Genomic DNA, 27,167 nt, shown 5'->3' with positions numbered 1-27,167 from the left:
CACTAGATGTACCCAGGAGCCAGGATACATTCCAATCACTAGATGTACCCAGGAGACAGGATACATCCCAATCACTAGATGTACCCAGGAGACAGGATACGTCCCAATCACTAGATGCACCCAGGGGCCAGGATACGTCCCAATCACTAGATGCACCCAGGAGCCAGGATATATCCCAATCACTAGATGCACCCAGGAGCCAGGATATATCCCAATCACTAAATGTACCCAGGAGACTGGATACATCCCAATCACTAGATGTACCCAGGAGCCAGGATACATCCCAATCACTAGATGCACCCAGGAGCCAGGATATGTTCCAATCACTAGATGCACCCAGGAGCCAGGATATGTCCCAATCACTAGATGTACCCAGGAGCCAGGATATATCCCAATCACTAGATGTACCCAGGAGACAGGATATATCCCAATCACTAGATGTACCCAGGAGCCAGGATATATCCCAATCACTAGATGTACCCAGGAGCCAGGATATGTCCCAATCACTAGATGCACCCAGGAGCCAGGATATGTCCCAATCACTAGATGTACCCAGGAGCCAGGATATGTCCCAATCACTAGATGTACCCAGGAGACAGGATATATCCCAATCACTAGATGTACCCAGGAGCCAGGATATATCCCAATCACTAGATGTACCCAGGAGACAGGATATATCCCAATCACTAGATGTACCCAGGAGACTGGATACATCCCAATCACTAGATGCACCCAGGAGCCAGGATACGTCCCAATCACTAGTTGCAAATAGGAGCCAGGATACGTCCCAATCACTAGATGCACCCAGGAGCCAGGATACGTCCCAATCACTAGATGCACCCAGGAGCCAGGATATGTCCCAATCACTAGATGTACCCAGGAGCCAGGATATATCCCAATCACTAGATGTACCCAGGAGACAGGATATATCCCAATCACTAGATGCACCCAGGAGCCAGGATATATCCTAGATGTACCCAGGAGCCAGGATATATCCCAATCACTAGATGTACCCAGGAGACAGGATATATCCCAATCACTAGATGCACCCAGGAGCCAGGATATATCCTAGATGTACCCAGGAGCCAGGATATATCCCAATCACTAGATGTACCCAGGAGACAGGATATATCCCAATCACTAGATGTACCCAAGAGACAGGATATATCCCAATCACTAGATGTACCCAGGAGACAGGATATATCCCAATCACTAGATGTACCCAGGAGACAGGATATATCCCAATCACTAGATGTACCCAGGAGCCAGGATATATCCCAATCACTAGATGTACCCAGGAGACAGGATATATCCCAATCACTAGATGTACCCAGGAGCCAGGATATATCCCAATCACTAGATGTACCCAGGAGACAGGATATATCCCAATCACTAGATGCACCCAGGAGCCAGGATATATCCCAATCACTAGATGTACCCAGGAGCAAGGTTACCTCCCAATCACTAGATGTACCCAGGAGCCAGGATATATCCCAATCACTAGATGTACCCAGGAGCCAGGATATATACCAATCACTAGATGTACCCAGGAGCCAGGATATATACCAATCACTAGATGTACCCAGGAGCCAGGATACCTCCCAATCACTAGATGTACCCAGGAGCCAGGATATATCCCAATCACTAGATGTACCCAGGAGCCAGGATATGTCCCAATCACTAGATGCACCCAGGAGCCAGGTTACCTCCCAATCACTAGATGTACCCAGCAACCAGGCTACCTCCCAATCACTAGATGTACCCAGGAGCTAGGATATGTCCCAATCACTAGATGTACCCAGGAGCCAGGATATGTCCCAATCACTAGATGTACCCAGGAGACAGGATATATCCCAATCACTAGATGTACCAAGGAGACAGGATACGTTTCAATCACTAGATGCACCCAGGAGCCAGGATATATCCCAATTACTAGATGTACCCAGGAGACTGGATATATCCCAATCACTAGATGTACCCAGGAGCCAGGATACGTCCCAATCACTAGATGTACCCAGGAGCCAGGATATGTCCCAATCACTAGATGTACCCAGGAGACAGGATATATCCCAATCACTAGATGTACCCAGTAGCCAAAATATATACCAATCACTAGATGTACCCAGGAGCCAGGATACGTCCCAATCACTAGATGTACCAGGAGCCAGGATATTTACCAATCACTAGTTGTACCCAGGAGACAGGATATATCACATTCACTAGATGTACCCAGGAGCCAAGATATGTCCCAATCACTAGATGTACCCAGGAGCCAGGATACGTCCCAATCACTAGATGTACCCAGGAGCCAGGATATGTCCCAATCACTAGATGTACCCAGGAGCCAGGATACGTCCCAATCACTAGATGTACCCAGGAGACAGGATATATCCCAATCACTAGATGTACCCAGGAGACAGGATACATCCCAATCACTAGATGTACCCAGGAGACTGGATACATCCCAATCACTAGATGCACCCAGGAGCCAGGATACGTCCCAATCACTAGATGCACCCAGGAGCCAGGATACGTCCCAATCACTAGATGCACCCAGGAGCCAGGATATGTCCCAATCGCTAGATGTACCCAGGAGCCAGGATATATCCCAATCACTAGATGTACCCAGGAGACAGGATATATCCCAATCACTAGATGTACCCAGGAGACAGGATATATCCCAATCACTAGATGTACCCAGGAGACAGGATATATCCCAATCACTAGATGCACCCAGGAGCCAGGATATATCCTAGATGTACCCAGGAGCAAGGATATATCCCAATCACTAGATGTACCCAGGAGACAGGATATATCCCAATCACTAGATGTACCCAAGAGACAGGATATATCCCAATCACTAGATGTACCCAGGAGACAGGATATATCCCAATCACTAGATGTACCCAGGAGCCAGTATATATCCCAATCACTAGATGTACCCAGGAGACAGGATATATCCCAATCACTAGATGTACCCAGGAGACAGGATATATCCCAATCACTAGATGTACCCAGGAGACAGGATATATCCCAATCACTAGATGTACCCAGGAGACAGGATATATCCCAATCACTAGATGTACCCAGGAGACGGGATATATCCCAATCACTAGATGTACCCAGGAGACAGGATACATCCCAATCACTAGATGTACCCAGGAGACTGGATACATCCCAATCACTAGATGCACCCAGGAGCCAGGATACGTCCCAATCACTAGATGCACCCAGGAGCCAGGATACGTCCCAATCACTAGATGCACCCAGGAGCCAGGATATGTCCCAATCGCTAGATGTACCCAGGAGCCAGGATATATCCCAATCACTAGATGTACCCAGGAGACAGGATATATCCCAATCACTAGATGTACCCAGGAGACAGGATATATCCCAATCACTAGATGTACCCAGGAGACAGGATATATCCCAATCACTAGATGCACCCAGGAGCCAGGATATATCCTAGATGTACCCAGGAGCAAGGATATATCCCAATCACTAGATGTACCCAGGAGACAGGATATATCCCAATCACTAGATGTACCCAAGAGACAGGATATATCCCAATCACTAGATGTACCCAGGAGACAGGATATATCCCAATCACTAGATGTACCCAGGAGCCAGTATATATCCCAATCACTAGATGTACCCAGGAGACAGGATATATCCCAATCACTAGATGTACCCAGGAGACAGGATATATCCCAATCACTAGATGTACCCAGGAGACAGGATATATCCCAATCACTAGATGTACCCAGGAGACAGGATATATCCCAATCACTAGATGTACCCAGGAGACAGGATATATCCCAATCACTAGATGTACCCAGGAGACAGGATACATCCCAATCACTAGATGTACCCAGGAGACTGGATACATCCCAATCACTAGATGCACCCAGGAGCCAGGATACGTCCCAATCACTAGATGCACCCAGGAGCCAGGATACGTCCCAATCACTAGATGCACCCAGGAGCCAGGATATGTCCCAATCGCTAGATGTACCCAGGAGCCAGGATATATCCCAATCACTAGATGTACCCAGGAGACAGGATATATCCCAATCACTAGATGTACCCAGGAGACAGGATATATCCCAATCACTAGATGTACCCAGGAGACAGGATATATCCCAATCACTAGATGCACCCAGGAGCCAGGATATATCCTAGATGTACCCAGGAGCAAGGATATATCCCAATCACTAGATGTACCCAGGAGACAGGATATATCCCAATCACTAGATGTACCCAAGAGACAGGATATATCCCAATCACTAGATGTACCCAGGAGACAGGATATATCCCAATCACTAGATGTACCCAGGAGACAGGATATATCCCAATCACTAGATGTACCCAGGAGCCAGGATATATCCCAATCACTAGATGTACCCAGGAGACAGGATATATCCCAATCACTAGATGTACCCAGGAGCCAGGATATATCCCAATCACTAGATGTACCCAGGAGACAGGATATATCCCAATCACTAGATGCACCCAGGAGCCAGGATATATCCCAATCACTAGATGTACCCAGGAGCCAGGTTACCTCCCAATCACTAGATGTACCCAGGAGCCAGGATATATCCCAATCACTAGATGTACCCAGGAGCCAGGATATATACCAATCACTAGATGTACCCAGGAGCCAGGATATATACCAATCACTAGATGTACCCAGGAGCCAGGATACCTCCCAATCACTAGATGTACCCAGGAGCCAGGATATATCCCAATCACTAGATGTACCCAGGAGCCAGGATATGTCCCAATCACTAGATGCACCCAGGAGCCAGGTTACCTCCCAATCACTAGATGTACCCAGCAACCAGGTTACCTCCCAATCACTAGATGTACCCAGGAGCTAGGATATGTCCCAATCACTAGATGTACCCAGGAGCCAGGATATGTCCCAATCACTAGATGTACCCAGGAGACAGGATATATCCCAATCACTAGATGTACCAAGGAGACAGGATACGTTCCAATCACTAGATGCACCCAGGAGCCAGGATATATCCCAATTACTAGATGTACCCAGGAGACTGGATATATCCCAATCACTAGATGTACCCAGGAGCCAGGATACGTCCCAATCACTAGATGTACCCAGGAGCCAGGATATGTCCCAATCACTAGATGTACCCAGGAGACAGGATATATCCCAATCACTAGATGTACCCAGTAGCCAAAATATATACCAATCACTAGATGTACCCAGGAGCCAGGATACGTCCCAATCACTAGATGTACCAGGAGCCAGGATATATACCAATCACTAGTTGTACCCAGGAGACAGGATATATCACATTCACTAGATGTACCCAGGAGCCAAGATATGTCCCAATCACTAGATGTACCCAGGAGCCAGGATACGTCCCAATCACTAGATGTACCCAGGAGCCAGGATACGTCCCAATCACTAGATGTACCCAGGAGCCAGGATACGTCCCAATCACTAGATGTACCCAGGAGCCAGGATACGTCCCAATCACTAGATGCACCCAGGAGCCAGGAAATGTCCCAATCACTATATGTACCCAGGAACCAGGTTACCTCCCAATCACTAGATGTACCCAGGAGCCAGGATATGTCCCAATCACTAGAAGTACCCAGGAGCCAGGATATATACCAATCACTAGATGTACCCAGGAGACAGGATATATCCCATTCACTAGATGTACCCAGGAGCCAAGATACGTCCCAATCACTAGATGTACCCAGGAGCCAGGATACGTCCCAATCACTAGATGTACCCAGGAGCCAGGATACGTCCCAATCACTAGATGTACCCAGGAGCCAGGATACGTCCCAATCACTAGATGTACCCAGGAGCCAGGATACGTCCCAATCACTAGATGCACCCAGAAGCCAGGAAATGTCCCAATCACTAGATGTACCCAGGAACCAGGTTACCTCCCAATCACTAGATGTACCCAGGAGCCAGGATATGTCCCAATCACTAGATGTACCCAGGAGCCAGGATACATCCCAATCACTAGATGTACCCAGGAGACAGGATACATCCCAATCACTAGATGTACCCAGGAGACAGGATACGTCCCAATCACTAGATGCACCCAGGGGCCAGGATACGTCCCAATCACTAGATGCACCCAGGAGCCAGGATATATCCCAATCACTAGATGCACCCAGGAGCCAGGATATATCCCAATCACTAAATGTACCCAGGAGACTGGATACATCCCAATCACTAGATGTACCCAGGAGCCAGGATACATCCCAATCACTAGATGCACCCAGGAGCCAGGATATGTTCCAATCACTAGATGCACCCAGGAGCCAGGATATGTCCCAATCACTAGATGTACCCAGGAGCCAGGATATATCCCAATCACTAGATGTACCCAGGAGACAGGATATATCCCAATCACTAGATGTACCCAGGAGCCAGGATATATCCCAATCACTAGATGTACCCAGGAGCCAGGATATGTCCCAATCACTAGATGCACCCAGGAGCCAGGATATGTCCCAATCACTAGATGTACCCAGGAGCCAGGATATGTCCCAATCACTAGATGTACCCAGGAGACAGGATATATCCCAATCACTAGATGTACCCAGGAGCCAGGATATATCCCAATCACTAGATGTACCCAGGAGACAGGATATATCCCAATCACTAGATGTACCCAGGAGACTGGATACATCCCAATCACTAGATGCACCCAGGAGCCAGGATACGTCCCAATCACTAGATGTACCCAGGAGCCAGGATACGTCCCAATCACTAGATGTACCCAGGAGCCAGGATACGTCCCAATCACTAGATGTACCCAGGAGCCAGGATACGTCCCAATCACTAGATGCACCCAGAAGCCAGGAAATGTCCCAATCACTAGATGTACCCAGGAACCAGGTTACCTCCCAATCACTAGATGTACCCAGGAGCCAGGATATGTCCCAATCACTAGATGTACCCAGGAGCCAGGATACATCCCAATCACTAGATGTACCCAGGAGACAGGATACATCCCAATCACTAGATGTACCCAGGAGACAGGATACGTCCCAATCACTAGATGCACCCAGGGGCCAGGATACGTCCCAATCACTAGATGCACCCAGGAGCCAGGATATATCCCAATCACTAGATGCACCCAGGAGCCAGGATATATCCCAATCACTAAATGTACCCAGGAGACTGGATACATCCCAATCACTAGATGTACCCAGGAGCCAGGATACATCCCAATCACTAGATGCACCCAGGAGCCAGGATATGTTCCAATCACTAGATGCACCCAGGAGCCAGGATATGTCCCAATCACTAGATGTACCCAGGAGCCAGGATATATCCCAATCACTAGATGTACCCAGGAGACAGGATATATCCCAATCACTAGATGTACCCAGGAGCCAGGATATATCCCAATCACTAGATGTACCCAGGAGCCAGGATATGTCCCAATCACTAGATGCACCCAGGAGCCAGGATATGTCCCAATCACTAGATGTACCCAGGAGCCAGGATATGTCCCAATCACTAGATGTACCCAGGAGACAGGATATATCCCAATCACTAGATGTACCCAGGAGCCAGGATATATCCCAATCACTAGATGTACCCAGGAGACAGGATATATCCCAATCACTAGATGTACCCAGGAGACTGGATACATCCCAATCACTAGATGCACCCAGGAGCCAGGATACGTCCCAATCACTAGTTGCAAATAGGAGCCAGGATACGTCCCAATCACTAGATGCACCCAGGAGCCAGGATACGTCCCAATCACTAGATGCACCCAGGAGCCAGGATATGTCCCAATCACTAGATGTACCCAGGAGCCAGGATATATCCCAATCACTAGATGTACCCAGGAGACAGGATATATCCCAATCACTAGATGCACCCAGGAGCCAGGATATATCCTAGATGTACCCAGGAGCCAGGATATATCCCAATCACTAGATGTACCCAGGAGACAGGATATATCCCAATCACTAGATGCACCCAGGAGCCAGGATATATCCTAGATGTACCCAGGAGCCAGGATATATCCCAATCACTAGATGTACCCAGGAGACAGGATATATCCCAATCACTAGATGTACCCAAGAGACAGGATATATCCCAATCACTAGATGTACCCAGGAGACAGGATATATCCCAATCACTAGATGTACCCAGGAGACAGGATATATCCCAATCACTAGATGTACCCAGGAGCCAGGATATATCCCAATCACTAGATGTACCCAGGAGACAGGATATATCCCAATCACTAGATGTACCCAGGAGCCAGGATATATCCCAATCACTAGATGTACCCAGGAGACAGGATATATCCCAATCACTAGATGCACCCAGGAGCCAGGATATATCCCAATCACTAGATGTACCCAGGAGCCAGGTTACCTCCCAATCACTAGATGTACCCAGGAGCCAGGATATATCCCAATCACTAGATGTACCCAGGAGCCAGGATATATACCAATCACTAGATGTACCCAGGAGCCAGGATATATACCAATCACTAGATGTACCCAGGAGCCAGGATACCTCCCAATCACTAGATGTACCCAGGAGCCAGGATATATCCCAATCACTAGATGTACCCAGGAGCCAGGATATGTCCCAATCACTAGATGCACCCAGGAGCCAGGTTACCTCCCAATCACTAGATGTACCCAGCAACCAGGCTACCTCCCAATCACTAGATGTACCCAGGAGCTAGGATATGTCCCAATCACTAGATGTACCCAGGAGCCAGGATATGTCCCAATCACTAGATGTACCCAGGAGACAGGATATATCCCAATCACTAGATGTACCAAGGAGACAGGATACGTTTCAATCACTAGATGCACCCAGGAGCCAGGATATATCCCAATTACTAGATGTACCCAGGAGACTGGATATATCCCAATCACTAGATGTACCCAGGAGCCAGGATACGTCCCAATCACTAGATGTACCCAGGAGCCAGGATATGTCCCAATCACTAGATGTACCCAGGAGACAGGATATATCCCAATCACTAGATGTACCCAGTAGCCAAAATATATACCAATCACTAGATGTACCCAGGAGCCAGGATACGTCCCAATCACTAGATGTACCAGGAGCCAGGATATTTACCAATCACTAGTTGTACCCAGGAGACAGGATATATCACATTCACTAGATGTACCCAGGAGCCAAGATATGTCCCAATCACTAGATGTACCCAGGAGCCAGGATACGTCCCAATCACTAGATGTACCCAGGAGCCAGGATACGTCCCAATCACTAGATGTACCCAGGAGCCAGGATACGTCCCAATCACTAGATGTACCCAGGAGCCAGGATACGTCCCAATCACTAGATGCACCCAGGAGCCAGGAAATGTCCCAATCACTATATGTACCCAGGAACCAGGTTACCTCCCAATCACTAGATGTACCCAGGAGCCAGGATATGTCCCAATCACTAGAAGTACCCAGGAGCCAGGATATATCCCAATCAGTAGATGTACCCAGGAGACAGGATATATCCCAATCACTAGATGTACCCAGGAGCCAGGATATATCCCAATCACTAGATGTACCCAGGAGACAGGATATATCCCAATCAGTAGATGTACCCAGGAGACAGGATATATCCCAATCACTAGATGCACCCAGGAGCCAGGATATATCCCAATCACTAGATGTACCCAGGAGCCAAGTTATATCCCAATCACTAGATGTACCCAGGAGCCAGGATATATCCCAATCACTAGAATGTACCCAGGAGCCAGGATATATACCAATCACTTGATGTACCCAGGAGCCAGGATATATACCAATCACTAGATGTACCCAGGAGCCAGGATACCTCCCAATCACTAGATGTACCCAGGAGCCAGGATATATCCCAATCACTAGATGTACCCAGGAGCCAGGATATGTCCCAATCACTAGATGCACCCAGGAGCCAGGTTACCTCCCAATCACTAGATGTACCCAGCAACCAGGTTACCTCCCAATCACTAGATGTACCCAGGAGCTAGGATATGTCCCAATCACTAGATGTACCCAGGAGCTAGGATATGTCCCAATCACTAGATGTACCCAGGAGACAGGATATATCCCAATCACTAGATGTACCCAGGAGACAGGATACGTTTCAATCACTAGATGCACCCAGGAGCCAGGATATATCCCAATCACTAGATGTACCCAGGAGACTGGATATATCCCAATCACTAGATGTACCCAGGAGCCAGGATACATCCCAATCACTAGATGCACCCAGGAGCCAGGATACGTCCCAATCACTAGATGCACCCAGGAGACAGGATATGTCCCAATCACTAGATGTACCCAGGAGCCAGGATATATCCCAATCACTAGATGTACCCAGGAGACAGGATATATCCCAATCACTAGATGTACCCAGGAGCCAGGATATATCCCAATCACTAGATGCACCCAGGAGACAGGATATATCCCAATCACTAGATGCACCCAGGAGACAGGATATGTCCCAATCACTACATGTACCCAGGAGCCAGGATATATCCCAATCACTAGATGTACCCAGGAGACAGGATATATCCCAATCACTAGATGTACCCAGGAGCCAGGATATATCCCAATCACTAGATGTACACAGTAGACAGGATATATCCCAATCACTAGATGTACCCAGGAGCCAGGATATATCCCAATCACTAGATGTACCCAGGAGACAGGATATCTCCCAATCACTAGATGCACCTAGGAGCCAGGATATATCCCAATCACTAGATGTACCCAGGAGCCAGGTTATCTCCCAATCACTAGATGCACCCAGGAGACAGGATACGTTCCAATCACTAGATGCACCCAGGAGCCAGGATATATCCCAATCACTAGATGTACCCAGGAGACTGGATATATCCCAATCACTAGATGTACCCAGGAGCCAGGATACATCCCAATCACTAGATGCACCCAGGAGCCAGGATACGTCCCAATCACTAGATGCACCCAGGAGCCAGGATATGTCCCAATCACAAGATGTACCCAGGAGCCAGGATATATCCCAATCACTAGATGTACCCAGGAGACAGGATATATCCCAATCACTAGATGTACCCAGGAGCCAGGATATATCCCAATCACTAGATGCACCCAGGAGACAGGATATGTCCCAATCACTACATGTACCCAGGAGCCAGGATATATCCCAATCACTAGATGTACCCAGGAGACAGGATATATCCCAATCACTAGATGTACCCAGGAGCCAGGATATATCCCAATCACTAGATGTACACAGTAGACAGGATATATCCCAATCACTAGATGTACCCAGGAGCCAGGATATATCCCAATCACTAGATGTACACAGGAGACAGGATATATCCCAATCACTAGATGCACCCAGGAGACAGGATATCTCCCAATCAATAGATGCACCCAGGAGCCAGGATATGTCCCAATCACTAGATGTACCCAGGAGACAGGTTACCTCCCAATCACTAGATGTACCCAGGAGACAGGATATATCACAATCACTAGATGTACCTAGGAGCCAGGATATGTCCCAATCACTAGATGCACCCAGGAGCCAGGTTACCTCCCAATCACTAGATGTACCCAGGAGCCAGGATACATCCCAATCACTAGATGCACCCAGGAGCCAGGATACGTCACAATCACTAGATGCACCCAGGAGCCAGGATATGTCCCAATCACAAGATGTACCCAGGAGCCAGGATACCTCCCAATCACTAGATGTACCCAGGAGCCAGGATATATACCAATCACTAGATGTACCCAGGAGCCAGGATATGTCCCAATCACTAGATGTACCTAGGAGCCAGGAGACAGGATATATCCCAATCACTAGATGTACCCAGGAGCCAGGATACGTCCCAATCACTAGATGTACCCAGGAGCCAGGATATGTCCCAATCACTAGATGTACCCAGGAGACAGGATACATCCCAATCACTAGATGTACCCAGTAGCCAGGATACGTCCCAATCACTAGATGCACCCAGAAGGCCAGGATATGTCCCAATCACTAGATGTACCCAGGAGCCAGGATATATCCCAATCACTAGATGTACCCAGGAGACAGGATATATCCCAATCACTAGATGTACCCAGGAGCCAGGATATATCCCAATTACTAGATGTACCCAGGAGACAGGATATATCCCAATCACTAGATGTACCCAGGAGACTATATGTCCCAATCACTAGATGTACCCAGGAGCCAGGATACGTCCCAATCACTAGATGTACCCAGGAGCCAGGATACGTCCCAATCACTAGATGTACCCAGGAGCCAGGATACGTCCCAATCACTAGATGTACCCAGGAGACAGGATATGTCCCAATCACTAGATGTACCCAGGAGACAGGATATGTCCCAATCACTAGATGTACCCAGGAGCCAGGATATATCCCAATCACTAGATGTACCCAGGAGCCAGGATACGTCCCAATCACTAGATGTACCCAGGAGACAGGATACCTCCCAATCACTAGATGTACCCATGATCCAGGATACCTCCCAATCACTAGATGTACCCAGGAGACAGGATACCTCCCAATCACTAGATGTACCCATGATCCAGGATACCTCCCAATCACTAGATGTACCCAGGATCCAGGATATATACCAATCACTAGATGCACCCAGGAGCCTGGATATGTCCCAATCACTAGATGTACCCAGGAGCCAGGTTACCTCCCAATCACTAGATGTACCCAGGAGCCAGGATACCTCCCAATCACTAGATGTACCCAGGAGCCAGGATATATCCCAATCACTAGATGTACCCAGGAGCCAGGTTACATCCCAATCACAAGAAGTACCCAGGAGACAGGATATATCCCAATCACTAGATGTACCCAGGAGCCAGGATATATCCCAATCACTAGATGTACCCAGGAGACAGGATATATCCCAATCACTAGATGTACCCAGGAGCCAGGATATATCCCAATCACTAGATGCACCCAGGAGACAGGATATATCCCAATCACTAGATGTACCCAGGAGCCAGGTTACATCCCAATCACTAGATGCACCCAGGAGACAGGATATATCCCAATCACTAGATGTACCCAGGAGCCAGGATATATCCCAATCACTAGATGTACCCAGGAGCCAGAATACGTCCCAATCCCTAGATGTACCCAGGAGCCAGGATATGTCCCAATCACTAGATGTACCCAGGAGCCAGGATATGTCCCAATCACTAGATGCACCCATGATCCAGGAAATATCCCTCTCTAGAGTTATGCTGCTTGTGGCACACTGCTCGCTGTAGTATGTGAGTGGCAGCTCCACTTGCAATATAAATGACGGTGTGCTGGAGTACAAAACCTACAACAATATTGAAAGACAGGAAGGGGAGAGAGTCTACTAGTGTGCTGGGGGGGGGGGGGGTTATGACACAACAAGGTGAAGCAAAGGGGTACATAAAATCACAACTTATCTGAAAAAGCATTCCTGCACATTTGGTAGAGCTGCCCAAAACTCACTTTCACCATCCCCCCACACTACCATTTCTCGTTTCCTGTGCTCAGGGACCCTCTGATTTTTATCTTAGCCTTTAGATGAGACCTCGATCTCCCCTCCCATGTTCTTGCCGCAGCCAAATGCTCGAGAAAATGAGACCTGCCCCACACTTCTTCCATCATGTCATATATCAGTCACTTTGTCCATATACAACTTAATATTGGTACCATTGGCTTAACTGTAATGGTCCTGGATCTACTGAACCCTTCCGAGACAAAGCCTAGCATAACACCAGGGCGCACCTGTCTCATTGAACCAGGTTGCATCCTGTCCCCCACTAGGCAGCTCTAGGCATTTGTATAGGGCACCGGGCACTGGAGGGCAGGGGAGCCGAGAGAGGGGGGGAGCGGGTACTAATTACCCGGGCCCACACTTGCTGAAGGGGCCCCGCAGGGGCCCTGGTCTGACCCCTCCCTTCCCTCTCCATCCCTCCCGGGTAGTAACAGTAGCACACACTTCTACAGCATGTGCTGTGCTGACAGCAGGCTCAGCATGAGTGTCTCACTGACAGCGTGAGAGGTCATGCTGAGCCTGCAGTCAGCACAGCACATGCTGTAGGTGTGTGCTGCTTCTGAGATTACAGTTTTTAGAGTTTTCTTTCACCCTCCTCTAAACATTTTGGGGGCGTGGCCTAAGTGTGGGAGGTTCCCACAACACACACTTAGGCCACGCCTCCAAAATTTTACCAGGGCCCGGCATTCCTCTCGGCTGCCCTGCTGGAGGGTAGCAGTCTGAAGTAGCCCCCCCCCCCCCCGCCGGCAGCTGCAAACCCCCCGTCTTCCGGAGCAACTAGGCGGCTGCCGCATCACCCGTTCCCCCTTCCCACCCCTGGAGTTACTTAGCGGCACTCGCTGCATCACCCGACACCCCCTGCCCGTGGAGCAACGTGGGAGGGGGGCAGGTCCTTGCACTGGCCCTGCCCCCTCCCTTCTTCTTTGTTCCTAGATCATATACCTCCAACACCCCTCCTCCACACCATCACCCCTTCACTATTCAACTGAATGCATTTGTAATTGTAACTTCTGTTTTTGAAATCTACAGTTTGTGACTATGCAATTAAAAAAGTTAGATTTAAAAAAGTGCAAGTATGTCACCCCCCCCCCCCCCTCAAAGTATCCCCATAAAAAGTGCCTGCACCCATCATATTCCCAACCATGACCTCCAACAGATGGGTAGCTAATCATTCACCAGTATATGGGACAGTCTGTTCCAAGCTCTTTGCATTGGAACAAAAGAGAAAGCTGCTATTGAGATCAGCGAAATGCGCAGGGCCGGCAACAGAAATCTTGGGGCCCTGTACACTGATATTTCTGGGGCCCCCCCTACATAATCCCAAACCCACACAACCGCCCGGATCCAGGGGGGCCTTTCTGAATTCAGTTAGGGACTTGTCTTCTCCAACTGTCCCGTCGTGCTCCGCCTCTGTCTCCTGCTGCGACAAAAAGGCACTAGGCAGGGCAGGAGGCAGCCACAGCACGGAGTGCGGAGCAGATTTCACAATGGGGCCACGCATGTGCAGTGCACTGCAGACAGGAGACAGCCGACTCAGCCTCCGAGCGCTGAGCGGCTGCTGCCTGCACTGTACGCATGGACGGTCATGGACACCAGGGGCAAACGCAGGATTTCCAGAAGGGGGTTTCCAGAGGGGCGGAGCAAAGCACGGAGATGGACACTTAGGTGACCCAGTATATGCTTTGATGTCCCGCGGGTGGTAGGGGGTATTATATCAACCGCTCAGCATGTAGGGCCTGGATCAGTAATTTCCACTAATTACCCCTTTACTGCACAGATGGTGGGAGATGGGGTGGGAGAAGGGGGCATTGGGCTGAATGAAGGGGCCCTAATACATTACTTCCAGGGTGGTAGAGGATGTTTAATATGCAGAGGAGGGGTGTATAGTGGAGTGGGCTCATTATTCATAATTTTCTGGTGGGAGGACAGCTTGCTTGACTGCAGATATCTCCAGTTCCCGGAAATAGATTTCTTAGATTTTAATGGAATTAAAAACTAGAGAATCCCACCTACCAAATGGTATTGGGGACTAGGGGATCAGAGTTCAGGAGGCAGAGCAATCTGCCAACGAGTATATAAAACTACATACCAGGTGTGTGGAGCTGGAGCAGTAACCAGCTGCTGGAAGGCTGATATCTCTGGTTCTGGGCACAGTAGAGACAAGCTTCTAGTGTCCTTCAAAGGGGGAGAGTCCCAGCTTTTGTAATATATCCTCAGAAAAACTCTATGTCAGATAGAACCTGAAATATCTGACTGGGAACAGCAATTAACAGGCTTGGATGGGGACCACTGCTTTGAAGTCAGATATCTCCGGTTCCCAAGGTCCGATTTTAAAAATTCTTGTACTCTTGGAAAGAGGGGACTCTCAGCTTTCAGACAATGGCCCTTAGATTCCTGGGGGGGTTTCTGGGTACTCGGAAACCCCCCCTGCGTGCGCTACTGGACACTAGTCTCCAGTCCATACACACTCACACAGCAGCGCGCGGCTGCACACACAATCGGACTGAGCCAGGCAGCACACTGTGTGCACCAGTGGCGTAAGGTCGATCCAGTTGTCCGGAGGCAAGATAAATGTTGGTGCCCCCCAATTTATATACAGTATATACACTGATGAAGGCTATTATAAATTGAAATGGTGTAATAGCCTATGGCCATCTGAAGGGTAGGCCCTAATCAGTTGTATGCCCTAGGCATAGATCATAACAGCAGCTAGCAACATTGTCACCCCCCATCCATAGGTATCCTTATTCACAAAGCCGTAATTAGACATTTTGGTGCCCTGTGACACAAAGAGCATTGGTATCATCATGTGAAACAGGGACAATTTGTGCTGAAGGGGAACGCCCCAAGAAAGGGGCGGGATCTTGCTGGAAAGGAGCATGGCCACATAATAGTGCCCGCAAAACAAATTATAACACAGTAGTGCAACCTTATTCATATTACATCATATGATAGGATCCCTTATTTATGTCACAGTGCACACATTACCTGGCTTCTGCTCCAGTGACCTCAGGAGACAGCCAGTCGAAGAAGGATCAGCAGCACAGCACTGCAGCCAAGACTGCACTCAGCGTCCGGCTCCCAGGCAAAGTCAGGGGCGTGGCCTAATCGCGGGCCCACGTGGCCACGCCCCCTTTAGAAAAACTACCCTATAATGTGTTTGGCTTCTTAAATTAGTGGTCGGAGAGGTATAGGAGGCACAGCCCGGGGTTCCAGTGCTCAGCAGCCTCACCAACGGGCAGAAAGTGAGTGTTCCTGTTCAGGGGCGTAGCTAAGGGTTCATGGGCCCTGGTGCGAAAGGTCAGCTTGGGGCCCCCCTACATACAACAAAATCTACACGTCCCAGCATGCCCTGCCACAGATTTTAGATAATGGATTTCTAAAACTGTGACAGGGCATGCTGGGACCTGTAGTTCCACTGTAACAGTGGAACTACACATCCCAGCAGTTTTAGCAATTTTTCACATAATCTCAAAAGCCTGACAGGACTGGAGTCAGTGCTGTTGTGGAACTACATGTCCCAGCATGCCCTGCCACAGATTTTAGATAATGGATTTCTAAAACTGTGACAGGGCATGCTGGGACCTGTAGTTCCACTGTAACAGTGGAACTACACATCCCAGCAGTTTTAGCAATTTTCCCCATAATCTCAAAAGCTGGCTGACAGACTGGACTCACTGTAGTCCGTCCGATACAGGGCGCCGGGCGGTCCTGCTCCTGAGTCCTGGCAGCCTACACGTGTTGAGGCGCGGAAGCGGTGGGAGAGGGAGGGGGAGGTTGGAGCCCGCGTGCGTCGCGCTGACGTCACAGCTCAGATACGGCCACCGTGTCCCGTCCACAGCCGCAGGCATCCAATAGGAAGGGGACCCCTTGCCGCGTGACGTCAGCGCGACGCACGCGGGCCCGCAAAGCAGCACTGGGAACGGGAGCGTTCTGTTCCCTTCCCTCTTCCAGGACAGTGGCGGGGGTTGGGCCCCCTGGCTCAGGGGCCCGGTCGCATCTGCGACCGCTGCGACCCCTGTAGCTACGCCACTGTTCCTGTTGCCCCCCCAGGAACTATACTGTGCACATTGGGGAGGATGTCTATGTGCCGAGGCGCACTCAGACAAACATGCCTCACTGCTGTATACCGGTATATATCAGGGAGAAGGAGGAGAAATATGCATCACCCGGCCGCTGCACTCTGTAAGGAGCAGAGTGTGTCACTCTGCTTGGGAAGTTCCTGGAAGGAGCTCCATTCAGTGCGCATTTTCAGACTCTCTCCGTCCTGCTCTCCCCAGCCCAGCTCTGAGCTCTGACTTCACTTGACTCCTCAGTTTAGGTTGCGGGGCGGGTAGTCAGTGTAGTCACACGGGCGGGGGCGGGGCAGCACGCGCAGACTGCACACACAGTATAGACGGCAGTGGGGGAAACACAGCTTATAGACGGGCCCCGGCCACGGCAGGGCTCTGGGGCCCTTCAGATCGCCGGGGCCCTTCACACATGTCCCCCTTGACCCCCCCTGTCGCCGGCCCTGGAAATGCGTCAAGTGGTGACTTATCCTGTTTACTGAAAGATCTCCGCTTGAATCAGCCTGGAAAATATCCTGCTTTTATAAACTTCAAAGAGGAATACTGCCTACCACTAATAACTGGACCATTACTATCCGTAAGGTGCAAGTAACCCCGGATTCATCGATTAAGTGGGATTGCCAAACCTTCTACACTTGTGGCGACCGGTGTGGTATATTTCTACAGAGACCTCATAAATCTGTACCGGCCTTGAACCATGTAGGACATACATTATAATATCCAGGCATAATAGGAACAAGCAGTATTACCCGCACCCCAAATTATATTACTCAAACTTTCATGTGATCACAATTTATGTGTTTTATATTCTGATTTGTTTTATTGTTATTTTTATTAATTTGATATACTATTCATTCACTTGTTTGAGCGTTGCATATATATATATATATATATATATATAAGTAGGAGAAGGTGGACGGCACTCGCAAGGTCTTCTTAACGTAATAAACACACCACACTTTGGCTTGTTATTCCTATTTTGGAATAACAAGCCAAAGTGTGGTGTGATTATTACGTTAAGAAGACCTTGTGAGTGCCGTCCACCTTCTCCTACTTGTATTGAGCATTTGCAAAAATCCTCTGGAAAGGCACCTGGGCCATACCGATAGGATTCTGGAGTGCCAGCCATCTCTCTACATATATATATATATATATATATATATATATATATATATATATATATATATATACAGCTGTGTCGCAGCCCGGCACTCCTCTGCCACCAGGGATAATGGCTTGATTGATCCTGCCCGGGTGCCCACTCAGAGAGCCGAGGGGCTCACAAATATAGTAACGCAAGGACGGGTGTCACTCCGGGACTTCATGCAAAGCAAAGTGATATTTTATTAGAGCGTTATGTCAACGCGTTTCGAGTATAACTCGTCATCAGGACATTAATACATACAATAAAAACAGTGCATTAAATACATACCAGCGTGTGGGTGTTCCCCTCCGTCGGCGGTCCTCCGTTCCGGTCATCGCTCTGGCTTCCGGGTTGTAGCCCGGAAGTGACGCTACTCCGGCGGTGGAACGCAAACCGGCAGCCAGGGGGACACTGTGTGAATAGAAAAAACTTTATTAATACATGACAGCATCATACAACGCCTAACTGAAGATAGTCATAGATACTGTCATCCTAGGTGTATAAAAAAGCTATACGTTAGATAAAACAGGTACAGAAACGTGTGATAATATATATCAAGTGAATAAGGGTGATCAGTTCATTTTGACCTCGTGGTTATGCAATGATATTTAAAAAAAAAAAAAAAGGATAGTGGATTAAGAGGGCTTGTGTCCCCCTATATTTATTCCCACAATTTCAAAAAAAGAACTGGGACCCAGATTAAACATGGGAATAGGTCTCCCCCATCGTGAATATATCTCTATTAACTAAAGTGAAAAAATGCATATTTAAATTTTTTAAATTTTTTTGGTTGCCATGTAGGGCACCAGATGGTCGTGGTACCCACTGGTTACATAAGAAATTAAAACGGGGCTACATCCATTTAACCTCAGCAAACTGGGGAAGGGAAAAGCTCCGCTGTACAATATAATTATATAAGTGATACGTAACAACACATACATGTGTGCTGGTATCTAGCTAAAAAACATTTTTCTGGAAAGTTTTTACAAAACTATAAAAAAGAAGCCTATTGGTAAAAGGACATAATAAAACAGTGTGAAAAAATAGAAAATGCAGATATCATGGTAACTGGCCGCCTATGCTAGAAATGGACCTAATCTCTCAATCACAAAAAGCAACTATAATTGATGGCTTCATTTAAACCCATCGGGTTTAATTGGTTAACAAGGTTAAATCCCTATGGCCAATTGTTAACACTGACCCCGAATTGAAAAGCTTACATCTTTCTAGACTCATGCCTAGTTATAAGAGGGGTCCTAATATCCGGGATCTTGTGGTGAAGATGGATATAAGTGGGAAACCGAAGCAACAAACTGAGCACTTTTTAACCAGAAAGCCGGGTTGCTACCGGTGCACGGGATGTGCCACTTGCGGATATCTGATCCCAGGGGACCAATTTATCCACCCGCATAATGGCACCATTTTTAAAATTAAATTCCCGCTCACATGCAGCTCACGCTATGTTGTCTACCTGTTATCTTGCCCATGTGGGTTAAAGTACGTGGGCAAGACGGCTAGACAATTTAAAGAGAGGATGGCCCAACACAGGACGGCCATAAAAGCCGCTCTTGTGTCAGGTAACAGTGAACAGGCGGTGGCCAGGCATTTTGCCCAGGCACGCCACAGCTTGGCTGGTCTCAAATACCACATGATAGACCATACCCCACCTCTAGTGAGAGGGGGGGATAGGGATAAATTACTGTTGAGACGCGAATGTGAATGGATTTTTAAGCTGCAAACCATCAATCCGATGGGTTTAAATGAAGCCATCAATTATAGTTGCTTTTTGTGATTGAGAGATTAGGTCCATTTCTAGCATAGGCGGCCAGTTACCATGATATCTGCATTTTCTATTTTTTCACACTGTTTTATTATGTCCTTTTGCCAATAGGCTTCTTTTTTATAGTTTTGTAAAAACTTTCCAGAAAAATGTTTTTTTAGCTAGATACCAGCACACATGTATGTGTTGTTACGTATCACTTATATAATTATATTGTACAGCGGAGCTTTTCCCTTCCCCAGTTTGCTGAGGTTAAATGGATGTAGCCCCGTTTTAATTTCTTATGTAACCAGTGGGTACCACGACCATCTGGTGCCCTACATGGCAACCAAAAAAATTTAAAAAATTTAAATATGCATTTTTTCACTTTAGTTAATAGAGATATATTCACGATGGGGGAGACCTATTCCCATGTTTAATCTGGGTCCCAGTTCTTTTTTTGAAATTGTGGGAATAAATATAGGGGGACACAAGCCCTCTTAATCCACTATCCTTTTTTTTTTTTTTTTTTTTTTTTTTTTTTAAATATCATTGCATAACCACGAGGTCAAAATGAACTGATCACCCTTATTCACTTGATATATATTATCACACGTTTCTGTACCTGTTTTATCTAACGTATAGCTTTTTTATACACCTAGGATGACAGTATCTATGACTATCTTCAGTTAGGCGTTGTATGATGCTGTCATGTATTAATAAAGTTTTTTCTATTCACACAGTGTCCCCCTGGCTGCCGGTTTGCGTTCCACCGCCGGAGTAGCGTCACTTCCGGGCTACAACCCGGAAGCCAGAGCGATGACCGGAACGGAGGACCGCCGACGGAGGGGAACACCCACACGCTGGTATGTATTTAATGCACTGTTTTTATTGTATGTATTAATGTCCTGATGACGAGTTATACTCGAAACGCGTTGACATAACGCTCTAATAAAATATCACTTTGCTTTGCATGAAGTCCCGGAGTGACACCCGTCCTTGCGTTACTATATATATATATATATATATATATAGGATATCTGTGAAATCCTCATTGTGAACATCACTTGATGTTCGATCTTCATATTTTATTGTCTCCTGGATTGTAAAATTATTTTGAACTGTAAATCGATGTACCAATGTGTTGAATAAAAAACTATTTTTTAAAAATCTGCTTTAATATAGAGGTGAAAAAAACTACTTAGGGCGCACATCTATTCCTTTTTCTTTCTATATATATATATATATATATATATATATATATATATATATGTATATATATATATATATATATATATATAAGGTCTATTTGTAAAAGTACAGACAGCTGTTACCCTGTGTCATCCCGTGTCGTGTCCTTTCACTTCCCCACAACTATCTAAGAAATGTACACTTTCACAAAGTATTTCTAGAATTTAAGCGCAACAAGAAGTTGTGCAGCTAAGGTATCACCAAAATTAGTGTTTGTCAATCACCAACAGTAAACAAATGTGCAAAAAAGATATTAATGACACCACTAAGCGCTACTTCCAAGATGCAATCAAACATTTAGAGATAGAATGCAATACAAACATTCCTGACGAAGGACTTAGAGTCCGAAACGCGTTAAGTGTGTGTTGTGACCACCGTGGACCTACTGCACACCCGTTCCTGATACTGGTTAGTGGACCCTTGAGCCGGCACTTGGAATCCATTTACCTCCCTGGTAACATCGTGGGTGAGAGACCCTGTTCGGGACTGGCCTAGCAGTTTTTGCCTGGTGGATCTGTTATATGCTTTTATATCATGCTTTCTTTGTGAGTGTATTACCACAATAAATATCTGTCACTGTGTAAGAAAGTATTGCACCAATTTGTTCTCTGTTTTCTGGTCTCCAACACATCCTACTACAACTGATGTGGATGCCTTGGAGATCTTTGTATTCACAGAAATACTGTTATTCCCATGGAATAGTTGCAGCTTGAAAACTAGCCCAGCAGTTTTTGCCATATGGGACCATATACATGCCATTTACCTATCGCATGCCTTGTGAGTGCATATCTTTGAATAAAAATCACTTCTATTTGTCCTAAACGTATTGCACCAATTCTTTGTTGTTTTTTTATCTCCAAAAAAAAACCCTCATTGTGGTTTTTTGGAGAGTATCTCTTACAGAATTGAAAAGATACCATCCTCATTTGGGACTTATGAAGTGGCAAATCATTTGTTCAAATCAAAAGTTATGTATTGCATTCTATCTCTAAATGTTTGATTGCATCTTGGAAGTAGCGCTTAGTGGTGTCATTAATATCTTTTTTGCATATCTAAGAAATGTCCAAACTTTAAATATAGCTCTAATTCCCATCTACTATGTTAAAAACAGTCTTGGCAAACACAATGACTCCCCACAAACAATAGACCCCCCCCCCCCTACTCCCCTCAATCTCCCACCTAACACTGGCAGAATGGTCCTACTGGGTCCCACCGAGTGTTCTATCACTACCAAAAATAATCCCAGAGGAAAGGTGAATTCACAATTACCAGTCATTTCGAATGTAGACATCTCGGAAGCCGCCATACACTCGGCCAAAATCAGTGATTTGTCTTTGGACTCCTCCTGTAGCTGAATACTACTTCGGTTTATCATCCTCAGTCAAACCCATAAGAGGATCTGGACAGCTGTATTTATGGTGTGCTCCACCCTCAGTTTCACAATGATCAGCACAACACACAAATATTTTTTTTTTTTTTTTTTTTTGTAGTTTCTATTTCTTAATTTTAGGTAGAATTCTTTTTTTAAACTACAATTCCATTATTTCTGCCCCTCATCATTCCACGTCCACATGCATCTACCCTACAGAGACCATGAGATAGATTTAATTTAATATGGCATTTTTGCAACTGTTTAAGTAGGGCCGTAATTACGATGGTGCAGAGTGCCACCTCCTCTTTGAGGCCAGTGGACTGCCCTTGTCTCCTTCCCTCACCGCTTCCCCCACCACCCATTCTGTCATTAATACCTGAAATACTGGGGATTCAAACTCATTGGATGTGGCATTGCAGTCAGACATTGTTTTCATTGAGCCTTTGTATAAAAAAGCTAGATAATTCTGGGATCGCCTTGTACTTTGTGAATAATTTATCAGCATTGCAGCTGAGCAGATCTATGTAGTATATTTACACTACATACATTCATCTAAATATATGCATACTACATAGATCTGCTCAATTGCAATGCTGATTATTATTTTTAATTTTTTTACAAAGTACAAGTAGCTTTATATAATTAGACATCCAATCATTTTTATGCAAGATCAAATAGCTCAATGAGTAGGGTGTTTGACTGGAATGCAACAGCCTATGGGTCCAAATCCTGATATTGCAGTATATTGAAAAGTGTTATTTACTAAACAGAATATTAAGCATGCAAGCATGTGGTATAAAGAGGATTTGTGTCTGAATCCATGTTCTTGTAGTGTTCTATATACAGTATTTGTGTATCTCTTATATATTTAGCCAGATCTGTCACTCATCTGCTGTGTGTAAAGTTTCTGCCTTAGGATACCCCCCACCCCGCCCAGCGTTATACACAAACCCGCCCCCACCCCTAGGGAAAAGACCCGTGAGCAGCGGGTCTGCACGTCCCCCGGTGTGCGGGAGCAGTGGGTCTGCACACGTACAACCCCCACAAACGGCGGGTCGGCACGCACCACCCCCCCCCCGCACCACCCCGCGAACGGTGGGTCTGCATGCGGGAATGCGCGCAAATACCCCCACCCTTGAGCTTCGGGTCTGGACGCATTCCCCCCCGCAAGCAACGGGTCAGCCCGCATCACCCCGCCACGCGACTGGTGGGTCTGCCTGCACCCCCCCACCCGCAAGCGACGGGTCTGCCTGCATACACACACACACCCACACCCCCCCCCCCGCAGATGGTGGGTCAACCTGCAACCACCCCCCCCCCCTCCGAGCAGCGGGAATGTATACAAATATCCCCCACCCGCGAGCACCGGGTCCGGCCGCATTCCCCCCCTGTGAGCAGAGGGTCTGGCTGCATTCCCCCCCTCACTGGTGTAGCGGCTATGACCGCACCCCCCCAACCAGCTGGAGCAGCGAGTCTGCCCGCCACCCACTCCTTCTGGAGCAGCAGGTCTGACAGCAACCGCACCCCCACTGCAGCAGCAGTTCTGCCCGCACCTAACAGGTGGGGGAATGCGGGCCCTGTCCACAGCAGCACCGTGCCCGGACAGGGGTGAGGGGAGTCGCCCCGTCCGCAGCAGCACTAGCACTCTGCCAGGACACAAGTAGGGGGAGGGGGGACCAAACCAACCGCAGCAGCACCATGGCCGGACACACCCCCCTGCTTGCTTCAGCCAGTGTCATCAGCCCACCTCCTCATTCCCCCACCAGGTTCACAAGCCCCCCCTCCCTGCACACACCCCCACAGCATCCCCATCCGCACTGCCACCCCACCCCTGTGCTCTCCCGCCACTGTTACCAGCACACCTCCTTATTCCCCCGACAGGTGCCTCAGCCCCATTCATCCCCCAGCAGCATCCCTAACCACTCTGCCAGACCCCCCACGCCCCTTCGGTCTCCCCGCTGTGTCACCAGAGCACCTCATCATTCCCCCGCGAGGTTCCCCAGCCCCCCTCCCCACAATACCCCAGCAGCATCCCAAACCGCATCGCCACCCCCCCTCCCAACAGTGTCCCAAGAGCCACTCCACACTCCCCTGCCAGGGTCCCCAGCCCTTCCTCAATCCCCCATCAGCAAACCCCCCCCCCCCCCCTGCTCTCTTCAGCCAGTGTCACCAGCCCACCTCCTCATTCCCCCGCCAGGTTCACAAGCCTCCCCTCCCAGCAAACCCCCCCACAGCATCCCCATCCGCACCCCACCCCACCCCTGTGCTCTCCTGGTACTGTTACCAGCACACCTCCTGATTTCCCCAACAGGTGCCTCAGCCTCCATTCATCACCCAGCAGCATCCCCAACCACCACGCCAGACTTCCCCCCTTCGGTCTCCCCGCTGTGTCACCAGAGCACCTCCTCATTCCCCCGCCAGGTTACCCAGCCCCCCCTCCCCACAATACCCCAGTAGCATCCCAAACCACATCGCCACCCTCCCTCTCCCATCAGTATCCCCAGCACCACTCCACACTCCCCGCCAGGGTCCACAGCCACCAACGCTGTCAAGGTCCCCAGCCCCTCCTCAATCCCCCATCAGCAAACCCCCCCCCCCTGCTCTCTTCAGCCAGTGTCACCAGCCCACCTCCTCATTCCCCCGCCAAGTTCACAAGCCTCCCCTCCCAGCAAACCCCCCCACAGCATCCCTATCCGCACCCCACCCCACCCCTGCGCTCTCCTGGTACTGTTACCAGCACACCTCCTGATTTCCCCAACAGGTGCCTCAGCCTCCATTTATCACCCAGCAGCATCCCCAACCACCACGCCAGACTTCCCCCCTTCATTCTCCCCGCTGTGTCACCAGAGCACCTCCTCATTCCCCCGCCAAGTTACCCAGCCCCCCCTCCCCACAATACCCCAGTAGCATCCCAAACCACATCGCCACCCCGTCCATTCTCCCGACAGTGTCACCAGTGCACCTCCTAAAACCTCCGCCAGGTCGTGTCCCCCCGCCCCCTATCTACCGTCAGTGCCCTCTGCCCCTCCTCGATTCTTTCCCACACCAGCATCCCAAGCATAATTGTGCACGCAAAACCCCCATCCATGGTACCCACCCACCTATCCTCCACCCATCCTCCAGCACCCACAGCACCCCCGCACCACCCCATCACTCAACCGGTGCACACCCGCACCTCCCAAACCCACACCACCCAAACGGAAATCTACTGCATGTTTAAGTCCAACCACCCAGTATCCCCACACCTGCAACTACCCAACCCACTCCACCCCCAAACACCCCCCCACCCACGTCACCCTCGCACCCCACCCACACCCCCACCACCACCACACCTACCTGCAATACCACCACACCCACCCCTCCAGTACCCACTTGCAAAACATGGACTGGTGCGGGTGTACACCTCCACCACCCACAGTACACCCACACTGCCCCTCCCCCACTGCACACCAGCCTCTCCTCCATCCACAGCATGCACAAACATCATCCCTCACCCACACCATCCCGGTGCTTGCCCCACCAACAGCGGCGGCACACCCACGCTATCCATCCCCAACCCAACTACTGCACCCACACACATGCTCCTCCCCCACCCACACCCCCCACATGCCGCCCTGCACCTAACCAAACCATACCACCCACATGCACCGTAACTGCAAATCGACCACACACAGTATCCCTGAACCCACCACTCCCCCGCCCACAACACCCCCCAAGTACCTTCCCCCACCCCCACCCCGCCCATAGCACCCAACCCTCACCCTCGCAATAAATACATTCACAAGTTAAGGGGGCACAGCATGAGACACCGGCATCCAAACTTTATCACGCAGCAGGTACACAAGCGATTCATAGACCTAAGTGCTTAATGGCAACTTCCGGTTCTGATAGGGGGGGAGGGGCGGGGGGGGGGGCGGGGGGGGATGGGCGGCAGCTGAGGGTTCGGAGGGTCAATAAGTGTTTTATTGGGGATATATTAAATGGTGATGATATTAAGGGGGTAATATTAATATATGTCATTGTATGAGGGG

At 48.6% G+C, this 27,167-nt stretch overlaps 1 protein-coding gene across 3 annotated transcripts in view; it reads right to left on the bottom strand.

Annotated features, from left to right (window-relative positions):
• Nucleotides 1–23,160, bottom strand: part of MARCO (macrophage receptor with collagenous structure) — a 114,222-nt gene extending 91,062 nt beyond the window's left edge. For all 3 annotated transcript variants that reach the window (XM_083154290.1, XM_083154291.1, XM_083154292.1), the window contains exon 1: nucleotides 23,034–23,160. In XM_083154290.1, the coding sequence (XP_083010416.1) occupies nucleotides 23,034–23,139 (106 nt within the window). In that variant the 5' untranslated portion in view covers nucleotides 23,140–23,160. The remainder of the gene's footprint in view (nucleotides 1–23,033) is intronic.
• Between the last annotated feature and the right edge of the window lie 4,007 nt (nucleotides 23,161–27,167).

This window comes from Crinia signifera, chromosome 7, assembly GCF_055691185.1.
Source record: "Crinia signifera chromosome 7, ASM5569118v1, whole genome shotgun sequence".
NCBI classification, from domain to species: domain Eukaryota; kingdom Metazoa; phylum Chordata; class Amphibia; order Anura; family Myobatrachidae; genus Crinia; species Crinia signifera.
The sequence above is the reverse complement of the archived record's forward strand: the minus strand, read 5'-3'. Positions and strand labels throughout refer to the sequence as shown.